General features: G+C 42.4%; 1 protein-coding gene across 1 annotated transcript in view; it reads right to left on the bottom strand.

Annotated features, from left to right (window-relative positions):
• ablim2 (actin binding LIM protein family, member 2) overlaps positions 1 to 14726 on the bottom strand; it is a 397169-nt gene that overhangs the window by 140929 nt on the left and 241514 nt on the right. The window contains exon 13 of the mRNA XM_078542183.1: positions 9804 to 9893. Coding sequence (XP_078398309.1) covers positions 9804 to 9893 — 90 coding nt within the window. The remainder of the gene's footprint in view (positions 1 to 9803; positions 9894 to 14726) is intronic.

Genomic DNA, 14726 nt, shown 5'->3' with positions numbered 1-14726 from the left:
CCATCACACTGCAGCTATCCTGACATTTCCCAGCTCAGGATTCTGATCTTCCTCTTTCCACAACACTTCATACCAACCTTCCTAACCCTATGCTGTTGATCTCCACTCCCTGGCTGTAGCTCAGTGCCAGAGTCCCACCCAGCAATCGGCCAGCCAGCCTCTCTCCCTGTGATTGGAATCTGTCACTTCCACTTGTACTTGTGCGTATGTGTATTTTTAACACTGATTGGCGGTTCGGATGGAGACTTGGCGGGCTGGACTCTGGCCGACAGGCCGTGTGTTGGACAACTGTGCTATAGCCCCATGCTCAACAGAAAAAGGATTAAGACTGCCCAACCAAATTTCACAAAGATCTTTTACAACCTAGTAGGAGAACTTCCATCCATAGAGGCGGGGCTGGTATTAAACTCAGTGCACCATTAAAAATCATACACCAGAGTGCTATTTTAGCACAACATAAAGTTGGTGTAAAATAAACAAGTTCATTGTCATTAGATGACCTCACATCTCCCTGAATGTCTCACTAGGTTTTTGTCTATTTCTCAGCCTTTCAGCCTCCTCTTATAGCAATGTCCCATAAATAAAATGCTAACACGTTGCGTATTTACTCAGGCATTCGGTAGCTTAAGTTGTTGAGCTTCTAATCGAATAGTTTCAAGATAGAATCCAAGAACAGCAATGCTAGTTATTCCCATATGTTTGCCTGAGTTAGTTGAGCTACAGCAGGCATCAGATAACACATCAGGCTGTTAAATTAAGTTAGCTATTCTATGTAATGTCTAGTCCTGAGGATTGGGAGAAATTAAGGAAAATTATGGATCATTTCACCAATCACAGAGGGCTATAGTCATAGAGGTGTGTCTTATGTGCCAGACTGTTCTGTAATCCCAGCTGAATGGTTTGTAAGATATAATGGAATTTTCCTCAAAGAAGTAAATGAAATGTACGCGTTAATTTTTTTGTCGTGGTTCAGCTTTGCGATGTTTTAAGGTTGTATTTCAGGCCCATTTTATGGTAACAGATCTGTCCAAGGTACACATGTCCATATCAGTTATGAACTATTTTATCTTCACTTGCCTAGCTGATGTCATGTCTGTGTACCGGAACACACAAGTTCTCAGGCCTCATGGGAAATGCTAAGAGCCTGCAGATGTAGATTGAAGTGATATCCACAAACTCTGAGACTGCGCATTCAGTACAATGGATTAAGTTGGCTAAGAATAGAACAATCAATATTCTGGGAATGATTATAAGGTAATAAGCTAACTGAGGAGTTCAAGTGAACTTAGAAATCTGAAGAGTGAATAGTGAGGCATTTATAACACCTAGGCCTTGATATCTACACTGTTCCTAAGTCAGGGCAAGATATAATAGTTTGTAACCTACTTTCTTCCCCTGTATTTCTTTTAAGATTAAGCACGTACTTTTGTGAGTGAGAAATCACCCAAAAAATGGGAAAAAAATCACCAAAACAATTAAATCTAAGAAGCCTACATAAGATAAAGTGACTATGGAAATATGAGGAAAATGTGCAGTCTATAAGAAATGAAGCTTCTACATCACGCTTCTTTCGCCCTCACCTTTATTTACTTCTTCTATTCCCCAGATTTGTCTTCCTCTTTCCTGGAGTGATTTTATGTTGTTGCTTACCTCTAACTCCCCTGTTATTTCACTCTATCTGGTTTCTTTCATATGTCTTTTGCTTCTTTCATCTCTCTTCTAGTCTTATTGTTTTTTTCAGCTTCTTATTTAATTTCATTTTTTTTTCCATCTGTCTCTTCCACCTGATTGTTGGTACATTAAGCCAGGATAATGTAGCCCCTAGTGCTGCTTCTGTGACTGTAGCCCATGGTGCAAAGAGGAACAATCGGGCCCACTGTGAATCATGGAGAATTTCAAATATAGGCAAGGTAAATCCCTATATTACTGGAGTTTATTTGCTTGCTTGCAATGTTTGACTTCCTACTAAATGTAGAAATCATTATAAATCTTGAATCTCTATTATTTGTAACATACTGCTTTCTAATATAACTTTATGCTGGCAACATAAACAGCTGCCATTGATGCACTTCCTGTCTACATATTAGAATGTTCACAGAAAATGATTACCAGTGATGTAATTACTACACATTGCCAAGACATAATCTGTAGTTAAGTTATCAGGAAATTTAAATCCACTATTGAATCAAATGTTCCATGAGCAGGTCCCTAATAAATGAAAGAAAGCATGTTCCCCACGCAAACCACCAACCCCCCGCCACCCCGCCACACACCCGCACCCCACAGTAGATTTTAGTCTTTTTAGTTGACTCACTTTAAATCAAAAAAGTTAAGTACTGAATGCTAGAACAACTCAATTATTTTGTTAAAATATAATGGATTGAAAGAATTATGCTGGTTTTATTTTTAAATCCTCCAAGCTGAACTTTCATTCTTTTTGTTCATTCAACCTCAAAATGCATTGATTTGAAACAGGCAGTCAACCAGCTTGCATTTGTTGAAGGTGTGCATTATATACAAATAACCCGGATACAAAGACACAAAAAACACTGGAAATGCATTGCAATTCACCTGAAGGGAAAAGATAGGTTGACGTTAACTATGAACCTTTACCATTTGAGATGGGCTCTCTCTCGAGAACAATGAAATCTTAACTTTCTAGTTCAGAAGCTGATGGGTGCACTGTGTATTTCCAGAATATAGTTTTTCTTTAAAAAAATCTCTATATATAACTCTCCTTCAAATCTCTCCTCAAATCTAAAACAATGTACACTGCATGTGTATGATGTCACTTTGACACCAATACTCCAGAAATGGTTTACAAAAAATCTTGATGGTTTCTATGTGGCTGTCTCTGCTGACCTTGAAGAAAGATGCCCACAAAGATCTAGCAATCTCTGTGGAATGTATTTCACTTGTTAATTTGAATGTGACACCAAGTCAGGTGCCCAGCAACAGTGATGTCATAAAGCAGGGTAGGCAGCTAATCACACTGAAGAATTTTCACAGACAGCAAACCAGGGGGCAGAATTTTCCCCCCGTCGGGGGGGGGGGAGGAGTTTAGGAGCGGTTGCACGGAGGCGTGCTCCCGATCGCCGCCCCCTATTGGGGGCGCACTGTCATTTTACATGGGCAGGCAAATTAAGGCCTGCCCAGTGTGACATCTGCAAGGAAGCGCTATGCGCTCCCTGTGCGGGCAGAGGGGGGGGGGAGAAATTCCCTGAGCCGAGAGTGCGCTCTTTCACGCATGCGCGCAAAAGAGCACACTCATCTCCCTGAGACTAAGCGCTGCCTCAGGGAGATCGGCTCCACAATAAAAAATCTGAAAAATAGAAAGAAAAAATTTCCCTGACATGTCCCCTCAAGTGACACATGTCCATCACTTTTAAATACACTTTAATTACATTTTTTAAAACCTACTTAAACCTCTTCCCATCCGTGGATGAGGTTTCATGCTTTTTCTAATGCCCGCCAGGGCTCCTGGCCTGCCTGCCAACCTTAAGGTTGGATGGGCAGGTCCATTAATTAGTTTAATGACCTTGTCAATGGCCTCAATTGGCCATTGACAGGTCAGCAGACGCACAGCTGATTCAGCTGAGCCCCCGCCTATCTCAAAATTGAAATAAGGCGGGGTGACGTTGGGAGTTCTGCCCGACATCATCCAGCGTCATTTTACGCGTCGGTGAATGGGCCCCACCACCCCTCTGCTCACCGACCGGGAAATTCTGGCCAGGAAGTTGAAAGCACTAATTATCCTACACTTTCTAAAATTATTTTATAGAGAGCAAAGTAAAGTTTGGGACATACACATGGAATTAAGGTCGAAACTGAACTATCAAAACTAACTTTAAAAAATATTATTTTAAGGATACGCATATTTTTTGTCATAATAGAGCAATTTGACATTCCACAAACATAATAATAGATTTTCATAACCAGAAAGATTGGTCAGTATTAATTATCAGCTTAGTATGCTACTTAAAAACTCAATTACACTTCAGTTAACAAGCTAATTTTTAATAGGTTTTCACAGTGAGGCTCGGAGTGAAAAAGTGGAAGATCTCATCAGTTCAATGATTTCTAATCACAGCGCGCCCTGTGGAGAAGAGTAGAATCACTGACAGAAACTTCTGAATTTCCAGCAGTTGCTGTTAGTTTCAGAGGAGTAATTACAGCAAGCACCAACAGTTTTGCTGCCATTACTCTGGCAAAATCTGGGCCAAGAACCATTTCATATTCACAATAACAATATTATACATTGTTTAATGCACACCTGTTGCATTCCTCTCACGGATAATTTAATTGTGACCTTAAATAATTGAATTTAAATGGATTAATATCTCCATTAAAATAATGGAAGTGAGTTTTATGATAATATTGCCAACAGTAATTTCTAACCTATGTCACCTTTTGGTACGGTCCTACACTCCATATCCTCAAAATCAAAACAATCAAAACAAATGTTGGGCGGGATTGTCCCAGATTTGCACTAAGTGCGATAGTGGGTGGGTAAAACGTTTTACCCGCCAGCTGTGATGGCAGGTTTTCGTGCCGTATCGTCCCAAACCCATCACATTATGTATGCATTCCCGGGAAACATGCTGTTTCCATGGCGGGTGGGCTCTGATTCACCTGCCACGCCATCACCTCACCACTTCATCACGCCAGGCACTACATTTAAAGTACAGCCGTGCTCAGTGCTTCCAGCCCAGGAATGCAGCAAAGAAGACATGGCCCTGAAAAGCAAGAAGACTGCAGTCCTCAAGTGCCTTTTGGATGCCGTGGAGGCCCGCTGTGATGTCCTCTACCCCGGCTCTGGCCGCAGGAAGGGCAGCAACATTACCACTGTGGCTTGGTAGGTGATGGCGGTGGTGATCAGTGCCAGTGTTGCGCAGAAGAGGTTGGCCATCCAATGCAGAAAGAGGATGAATGATCTCATCCATGCAGCCAGGGTATAGCAACCATCTCATCACTTTAAACACACACTCAAGCCCATCACACATTTACTGGCATCTCACTCACTGCTAGCTCAAGGAACATCACCACCCATTCTCACACACATACCTTCACATGTCCATCTGGCCTCATCTCTTCTGGAGACTGCCTCCTCAGACATCACCATCTTGAAGCCACGCACAGATCAACATGTGCTCCCACACAAACCCTGGGATATCCTCCTTCCCCAGTACAGGCCTCGTCCTGCAGCCTCTTCCCTTGCCTGAGGCCATTTCTTCCCCTTTGCCAAGCAAGACCTTGCCCTGCAGCCATTGAAAAGCCACCTACATATGGCTGATCTGGTAGGTAGAGGCCTGCCGTGAGCCCCCTTAAAGTGATGTGGTGCTGTCTGCAAAGCCTGGCGCTGATGACTGCGAGCACAGACCGAAGCAAGGCAGACAAACAAACCTCGAAGTCTCAAGCGAAGTGCAGCTCACAAGTGCACATTGCTTATGTGCTGCACCATATCATGCAGCAATTGGCATGCTTTCCTGCCGACATAGCGGATGATCCATCAGTGGGGAGGGGGGTGTGGGGGAGAATGAATCCGGCGGGCAGGTCTAATAATGATATGCTGATGTATTACAATGAGGTTCCTGACGTCCGATGATGGAGAATGCAGCCTGCCATCGGCAGGCTGAGCAGACAATCGTAAACTGGTTTTATGCTGACGTGAAACCGATCGTGCCATATTGCCCACTCACACCACCAAACACGCCCGATACCAGTGGGCACAGAAAATCCCGGCCATATTGTAAGGAACTAAAACCTCATGTTGTATATTTTTATAAAATATACGGAGATATCCTCATGGCTTTTTCTAAAAATTTTTAAAAACTGAACAAAGATCCTTAAAATAGCTGAATCTATGGGTGGAATTGTCAGTTATTCACACGAAGTGCGGTAGTGGGCAGGGAAAAGGTAGTTTTACCAGCCGGCCGCAATGGCTGGTTTTTGCGCCATATTGTCCTATTCCTGCCTTATTAGTTATGCAGCCACAGGAAACACGCCATCTTTTTGATAGGCAGCCTCCGATTTGCCCGCCACGCTGTTACCTCGTCACTTCCTCATGCAGGGCGCCATACTTAAACTGCAGCCGTGCACATACTTCTCTGCGCTTGCAGCCCAGGAGGGCACAGGTGAAGACATGGCCCCAAAGGCCAAGAAAAGTGCAGACCCCGATTCAGTGATCCATGCCTGGGATGCCTTCTGGACACCGTGGAGGCCAGCAAAAGGCCCATCACTCTCACTGCTCCAGCTTGGGAGGCAGTGGCAGAGGTGCACAGTGCCAATGCTGCACATAAGAGGTCAGCCATCCAGTGCAGAAAACGGACGAATGATCTCATCCGTGCCGCCAGGGTATGGCAACCATCTCATCACTCTAAACTCACACATTCACTGGCATCTCACTCACTGCCAGCTCAAGGGACATCACCACTCACTCTCTCATACACACCGTCACATCACCATCTGGCCTCATCTCCTCTGCAGACTGCCTCCTCAGCCCTCACCATCTTGAGAAAATTTGCACAGATCAACATGTGCCCCCCCCACCACACACCCTGGGATACTCTCCTTCCCCAGTACAGCCCTCACCCTGCAGCCTCTTCCCTTGCCTAAGGCCACTTCTCCCCCTTCCCCAAGCTAGCCCTAGCCTGGCAGCCACTGAAAAGCCACCCCTGCCTTACAGCTAGTCTGGTAGCTAGAGACCTATCTGTGAGTCCCCCTAAGAGTGATGTGGTGCTGCCTGTGAAGCCTGGCTCTGATGAACGCAAGTGCTGCCTGAAGCAAGGTAGGCAAACAAACCTCAAAGTCCTGAGCGAAGTGCAGCTTGCTAGATGCATATCGCTTTTGTGCAACTGTGAAACACGTCAGTGTGTAATCACGCCGACGTGCCTGGGTGATACTGTGTGGGGGGCGATTCCGGTGAGCAGGGCTAATAATGAGATGCTGAAATATTGAAATTAGGTTCCAGGTGTGCGGCAGAGGGAAATGCGGCCCACCATTGACAGGTGGACCAGACGATTGCAAATTGGCTTCACAATGGCGTGAAACTCAATTTTGGCCTTCTCGCCATATTGTTCCCCACCCCCCCCCCCCCCCCCCCCCAGTCTGTCATGATGCCAACTGGGGCCGGAAAATTCCAGTCAGTGTCTGTCTGTGACTCCCAAACAAAAGGAGTTGCCTGGCTGTAGGGAGGAAACTCGGAAATTGTTATCTCTGCGGAGTCACTAACCATCCCCTGTGGGCTGCACAGGCCAAATCCAAAGAGAACTATACAAAGGCCATCTGCATTTCATAACCCAGGCTGGCCAACAGGAGTCTGCTACTCTGCTAAGACAAAGGGCCCCACAACCTTCGTTTCAATTCTTAATGTTTGAGACATTTAACAATCTTGGGGACCCAGAGAAGGGATATACATCCTTTGTCAAAGACAATTTGGAGAGGTGGGAGTCATGTGGCATGGCTTCTGGAACCAGAAGTATTGCATTGCTGAACTGCAAAGCTCAATCTGCTGTTTACCATCTAACTGGCCGTCTCACAGAAAAGGAGCTCTGCCTGGGTTGAACACTTGGCCCCCATCTACAATGCTTCTGCTGGAAATTCTGTACCATCATCTACAAGACTGATTCATCTCTGTGTACCTATCTCATCGTGCGAAGTCATCCCCACCAGAAAAGTGAATTACACATAATCAGTTTTCAGCCCATTGACCTCGGTGAAAGAATACCTCATTGGACTTTGATTCTGGACTCTGGAGCCCATGTGAAACAATATTTCTTTTCTCTGTGGTCTCTGCACTGTCAATCTTTCATTTCTCTATCCCTCTCTTTACTATCTGCAGGCGAGAGGGCATTGTGAACCCTCTTTTCGCATTTTGAGTGTGTACAAATAAACTAATCCTTTGAGTTCATCCTATCATGAGTATGCTATGGGGTTATTAATAGAAAATTGGATCGCACCAAAACCGAGAGGTTAGGAAGTACGTCAGGGCTTATAAAGAGGGAAACAAATCAAAACACCTTTCTGCTTACGGACAGGTGGTAAGAGGAAAAATTAATGCTGCTCCTGTCCGTAACAGAAATTGGGAGCTCAAATCCTGGATCCCCCATTTGAATTTGACCAAGTAAGACACAAACCAAATTGATATGAAAGAATCAAATGAAAAGCAAAAGGAAAAACTCAGTGGCTGGAATGAATTTTAAAACACAATTAACTTCCCACAGCAGATTCCTTTTCCCCAACACTAAGAAAATGGCAACTTTTGATGTCCAGGTGTGAAAGGTGTCAAACAAGAAGATCTGAAAGTTGAAACTTTAGCATCCCTTGGCAGAACTGAAAGCTATAGCTAGGGAGGTACAGTAAAGTAAAGAGAAGTGAACTGATCCAGTTGTTGGTGGAACATTTAGATCTCACGTTACCAATAGAGCAGTTAGAAGTAGAACTCAACCATGACTCCGAATCCCACAACCCTGCACCCTTTACCAAAGGCAATCTTCCTATCTTCTAAGCCCAGAAAGGCTGGCCCAAATTCAGCAGCAGATTGCCCACCTGTTGCCCTGCCAACCCATAGCACCTTGCAACAATAACTGGAACACCCCAGTGGTGCTAGCGCCCGAGCCGGACACTAAGTCCCATTGAAAAACTCCAATGTCCTGTCAATCAGCCTAACCATAGTCCCTGGGTTTGAGTAGCTGAACCCACAGGTTATCAAGGTGGACAGGGAGGAGCTAAGCTGGACCAGAGCCACTCAGCCCTATGATCAAAGGACCTGGCACTCTCAGAGTGAGATATCCAGCACTGCCCCGCAGATAGCCCTGTGCAGCTGGGCCATTACTCACCACCCTGTAAAACCCCCAGACCCTTTAGAGGACACTTAATCAGGAGATTAACTCTGTAGAGGCAGAGTTCTGAAACCAATGGCTTTGCTTATGCCTGATCCCCAACAGAGGAAAATTCAACACCCACCAGGCTTCCCATAAAGACAGATTTGAATCTTTCCAGGCCACCTAATTATTCCACATCCCAGGATAAGACAATGTCCTTGCTGATGCACTAACCCAGGTTTAAACCTCAAAAAAGTGCAGCAGGGAACTGCCATTGCCCCAGCTGGCTGTGTGCCTGACACACCAGTGTGAATGAGAGAATGAATGCATACTTCTTCACTTCCTGTTCTTCCTTTATAAGACCACATAAAAAAACGGAGTAGAATTCATTTTTTTTTTCACCGAGGCTGCGAGGACTGTGACTTCACACTGTATATTTATATAAAATATATATAGATATTCTCATCGCTATTTCTAAAATTTTAAAAACTGAACAAAGTCCCTGAAATGGCTGAATGCATGTCTCCCTGTGACCCCCGAACAAAAGGAGCTGCCTGGCAGTAGCAGGGAAACTGCCATATCGTTATCTCTGGAAACAACCCCCTGTGGGCCACACAGGCCAAATTCAAAGAGAGCTGTACAAAGACCATCTGCATTTCATAACGCAGGCTGGCCAACAGGAGTCTACTCATCTGCTAAGACAAAGGGGCTATTGCTGCGAGGTTATTAATAGAAAATTGGATCACACCCAAACTGAGGGGTTGGGAAGCCGCTGCTTATAATGAGGGAAACAAATCAAAAATGCCTTTGTTTACAGACAGGTGGTGAGAGGAGAAATTAAGCCCCTGCCTATCTGTAACAATAGCATTTCAATGACAGTGAGTTTTACAGAACACAACATACCCTTGTATAAAAGCCAAAATTATAAAAAGAGGCAAAGAAAGTTTAAGTAAAAACCAGCAAAGCACATGCAGTTCCTACCTGGTACATGGAAATGCCTAGGAGCCTGGACATAAGATTTGCTGTCTAGGTGCATGGATAAGCTGGGAGTGCTCCAACGACTTTCACTGCCTCCAAAGAGAAAAAGCAAAGAAGGTAGAGAAAAGAAAGTGGGAAGCAGAGTAATAGTTATATGCTTAGTGGTAGAAAGATATAATGCCATAGTAAGATTCAATCAATTGGGTAGGAGGCCAGTACTTACAAAGCTATGAAGCAACATCCAGCTTTTCAGTATAAAGTACATCCAGTACAGCCTAAAAATCTTGCCAAAAGGAGTTTAAAATTTGTTTTTTATTCGTTACCAGGAAAATGTCATCAAGCTGTGCTCAGGCTCTCAGGATTGGAATTGGTGCTAAAAGTCTTATACTTACTCTTCACACCCCCTCTCCAAACATAAAGAATGGGGGTATTGTCCATTCCTTTCTGAAAGAATGTTCTTATATTTTAAAACTAAAGTTCAAGTTTACCTATGGCATTATATAACGCTGTACCAAGCAAAAGTGTTAATAATTGGTAAATAATGCATTAAGTTTTGGATTTGAGTTTGATTTCATAATTGAGCAAATTCTAGGATGCATTATTTACCAATAATTTGAATCCTTCTGATGCGTTACTGATGCATCAGTATTTGAAGCCAGGCTAAATGGCTACTGCAAACAGTCATAATAAATACTGAAAACTTTGGACCATTTTCTGATAACTGGTTATAAGGCTTGATGCTCTGCTGAAGTTCTGCCAAATGAAAGATTGCAAAGGTATATATTAATAAAATTTAAAACTACATTTAAATATTTGTGCATCATACACCAACATTTGTGAGGTCTGAGCATTTTAAACCAATATAGTTTAGAAAAAGGCATCTCAATAATCAGGGAGAGTCAAAGCAAAGCATCACCTTCCAAGTTCTGTGTGCAGTAGGAGAGACTGATTCTTCCCCTTTTTTGTGTGTTTCAAATAAAGAGGTTTTACTTGAACATTTTACACATTTTACCAAACTACATACACTGTGCCAAGAAAGAAGATATTGCACATAACCTATGTTCATTCAGTAGTAGATTTATCAGTATTATTTTGAAACAGAGATGAACGGTAACAATATCCAGAACAAGGTACAGGTGCACACATTCTACCATGAGTTCTGAGCATGTGCAGAAAGTGGTCTCTGAATGTCAATTGATTTATGCAACAACCATGCTACACCACACTCCAAAAGGCATAACTTCTTATCTGAATGGCCAAACATGAGGTATGATTTATTACAGCATATCTACCATAGAAAATGATGACCTATATTTGCATAGAATGTACAATAATTCTTGTCATAACTATACTTTAGAAAAATCATATTAGAAATTTTAATAACAGAAAAAGACAATTTGGCAACATGTTTACACTTTTCAGCTCACCGGCTGACCATTGGTTGATATAGCAGCGTTGTCAACTTGTAGCTGTGTAGCTTCAATGCAGCCTTGATGGTGATGTTAATTTAGTACAGCTTTATTAAGAAACTTAAATTATTGAGTAGACTTTAAAGTGTCCTTAGAGTCTACTTTAAAAAAAATGTTTTCATTTAAAAACTGATATTTTGCAGGTGCAAATTTTGGGGGATATAATGCCATATAAAGTCACCAAGTGTTTTCGCACATTTCATTAGTTCTTTTGAGTGATTTTTTAGTTTCAAAAATATCTATTTCCATTTTTAATTTCATGTCTTCATGCTGTATTGTTTACAAGATGAAAGAAGAGACTCCAAACTATGCCAAATTACATCAGGAATTACAGAACTGAGAAATTTGTCAACCTGGAGGCAGAAAATCAATATAGTCTGAGTATTAATAATTTTATTTACTGCCAATAATTCCCAGAAATTTGGCTTTTACATTTTTGTTTTGCATGAATATGGATTTAAAGATGTCATTTGCTCCATCTGGCTTGCTCAATTTTCAGGTTGTGTATAATATGCCTTTTAATTTAAGAAACAACCTAATATATCTCCTCTTACATGGATCACTGTGTTGAGGATTCTACAACTGAGAAACAAACATAGTAAGAGGAGTTTAATGTACAATTGGAATATCATCATCTTTAGAAAATAAACAGTTTTAGATGGTAGGGCTTTTCACTGTAATATATATATGTGATCTCTTTTAGGCAATAAAGTATTAATTGGTTAATTAATTATCATAAATCTCACTTCATTAGAAAATTGTTCTTAATATGTTTATGAATGATTAGATATTCATGTAACTCTATGGAGATTTGTTTTTTGAAAATTTCCAAAGGCTATACAATTTCATCCATTATGGTCCTTATCTTTTAGTCAAAATAGAAAGTGATGACCATGTAGAAAATGATTAAGATTAACGCCTTGTACGAAGTTCCTAAAACCAGTGGTTATATAAAATCCTAATGGGACAGGCTTTGATTAAAAACTCTTCACAGAATTTGTCAAGTTTTCAGAATCACTGTCGAACAATTTTTAATCTGTTTAATCAAAAACAAAGAAGTGATGGTAAACGGTTCTGACTCAAATTTAGGTCTCAGCTGGAGTACTGCGTCCAATTCTGGGCACTATGTTTTCGAAAGGGTGGCAAGGTCTTAGAGAGGGTTCGGGGAGATTTACCAAAATGGTACCGGGGTGCAGGACTTGAACTGTGTGGAGAGACTAGAGAAGCTGGGTTGTTCTCCTTGGAGCAAAGAAGGTTAAAGAGAGATTAAATAAGCAGTGTTCAAAATTATGAGGGGTTTTAATAGAGCAGATAGAGAAAAAGGGTTAAATTTTATGAGGAGCGTTGTAACCCTATTGTTGGGATAAAAGGAAGATTCCTGAGCCTATATTTGCCGGCAGAGGGACCTACTTGGCAATTTTACCACAGGCAGCTTCCCAATTGGTCATCTGTGAGTTTGCTGTCCAATTATGGATGGCGAACAGGCTCCCAATATTGCCAGCCCAATCAGAAAGCCAGAGCTCAACTCCACCAGGTGAGGTAGTCACTGCTGATAAACTCCAAGAGGCAAGTTAAAAAAAAAAATCATGGGGCCGAGGTTTGGAGAGCAAGTCCCTCTAGGTAGGCCATGGCTGTATCCCCATGCTCCATGTTTGGTCCATGGAGCCTTGGGACAGCACCATCCCCCTCCCCCACTTCCCCATGGACTGCGTCAGGGAGGCCACCTCCATTTAGCTGGCAGCCTCCCCACATGGCAGGGGTGGAGGGGTCACCCTGCCATCGGCAAAACGTATGTACGTATCTATGTTGGTAAAATGCCAATGGCACTGTAAAATGGCCCCTAATTGAGCCATTAATTATGTAAATTGGTTGCCCACCTCCTTGGGGCAGGCAGCATCCCTGCAACTGGTCGATACTGCCATCGGTTACAATACCCTGACAGCAAGACCACATCAGGGAATCAATGCAACCCAGCTGCCTGCGATTTTACAGGCCCCCTGCACCTCCCATCCCACCTCTTGGGGGCCAGAAAAATCCTGGTCAAACTGTTTCCACAAGCAGAAGGGTTGGTAACTAGAGGAGACAGATTTAAAATATTTGGCAAAAAAGTCAGGGGGTGATGAGGAAAAATTATTTTACTTGGTGAGTTTTTTTTAACTCACTCATGCCAGGCCAACATTTATTACCCACCCCTAGTTCAGAGGACATTTAAGAGTCAACCACATTGCTGTGGGTCTGGAGTCTCATGTAGGCCAGACCAAGTAAGGACAGCAGATTTCCTTCCCTAAAGGACATTGGTGAACCAGATGGGTTTTTACAACAATTTTATTGAATTCAAATTCCACCCTCTGCCATGGCAGGATTCAAACCCAGGTCCCCAGAGCATTATCCTGGGTCTCTGGGTTAATAGTCCAGCAACAATATCACTACGCCATCTCCTCCCTCTCAGTGATCTGTTAGCTGGAATCCACTAACTGAAAGGGTGGTGGAAGCAGATTCAGCAGTAACTTGCAAAAGGGAAATTGATATATATTTAAAATGGAAAAAAAATCCAGGAACATGGGGAAAGAGCAGCGGCGTGAGACTTATTGGATAGTTCTTTCAAACAGTCGGCACAGGCACAAAAGGCTGAAAGACCCCTTCTGTGCTATATGATTCTACAAATTCAATATATAATAGTGGTTTAAATTATTTCTGTGTCATCAAATCTTCATAGATATTTTGAATCATTTTGTCTTCTTTCCATCAATGTTATTTAAAGTCTTCCAAATAAACATGTATGGTACAAAACGACGTAGTACATTCGAACAAGACAATCTTTCCTTGGCAGTTTTACATCCAGTGTGTTGATAAATAATAAAATGATGCTTTTGAACTGCACACACCAAAGCCATCTGACACTTAACTAAAACTAGACAAATGATGCTGCAAATATACCAACAGGCATATCAAATAGTCACCTAAGCTTTGAGATCACAATGGCAACACCAGACACACAACGACAATAAAGACTGCCTTGATGTCAGCTATTAAAGTATGGGAAAAATTATGTTCTCATCAGTAGTATTCTGTAAGTAATCTGAAAGGAAGATGAAAAAGAATGCAAAGTCATTGCATTCTTTATAGCATTACTGCATAATGGTAGACCGATATTTTTATAAGTGAGATTTCAATCTGGTTGAGGGACAATGGATTATTTCATGTTTTGTAAGCATAAATGATGGATGCAGCCTCCAATTTAACTCTGATTTGAAGGAACATTATGCAGGAAATATTAGACAGAAAAATGCTCGTCTAACTCCTGGGTAACTGTACAACTGACCATCCCTGAATCACACTGACTCCTCCTCCCAACTTCCTGCTCAACCCCTTGACAAACCCACTACCTCATCACCTCCCTGAACTGACCTGAACAGCCCCACCACCTGACCGGCCCCTGTCTAGACCCGACTACCCC

This window comes from Cetorhinus maximus, chromosome 1 (genome assembly GCF_964194155.1).
Source record: "Cetorhinus maximus chromosome 1, sCetMax3.hap1.1, whole genome shotgun sequence".
NCBI lineage: Eukaryota > Metazoa > Chordata > Chondrichthyes > Lamniformes > Cetorhinidae > Cetorhinus > Cetorhinus maximus.
The sequence above is the reverse complement of the archived record's forward strand: the minus strand, read 5'-3'. Positions and strand labels throughout refer to the sequence as shown.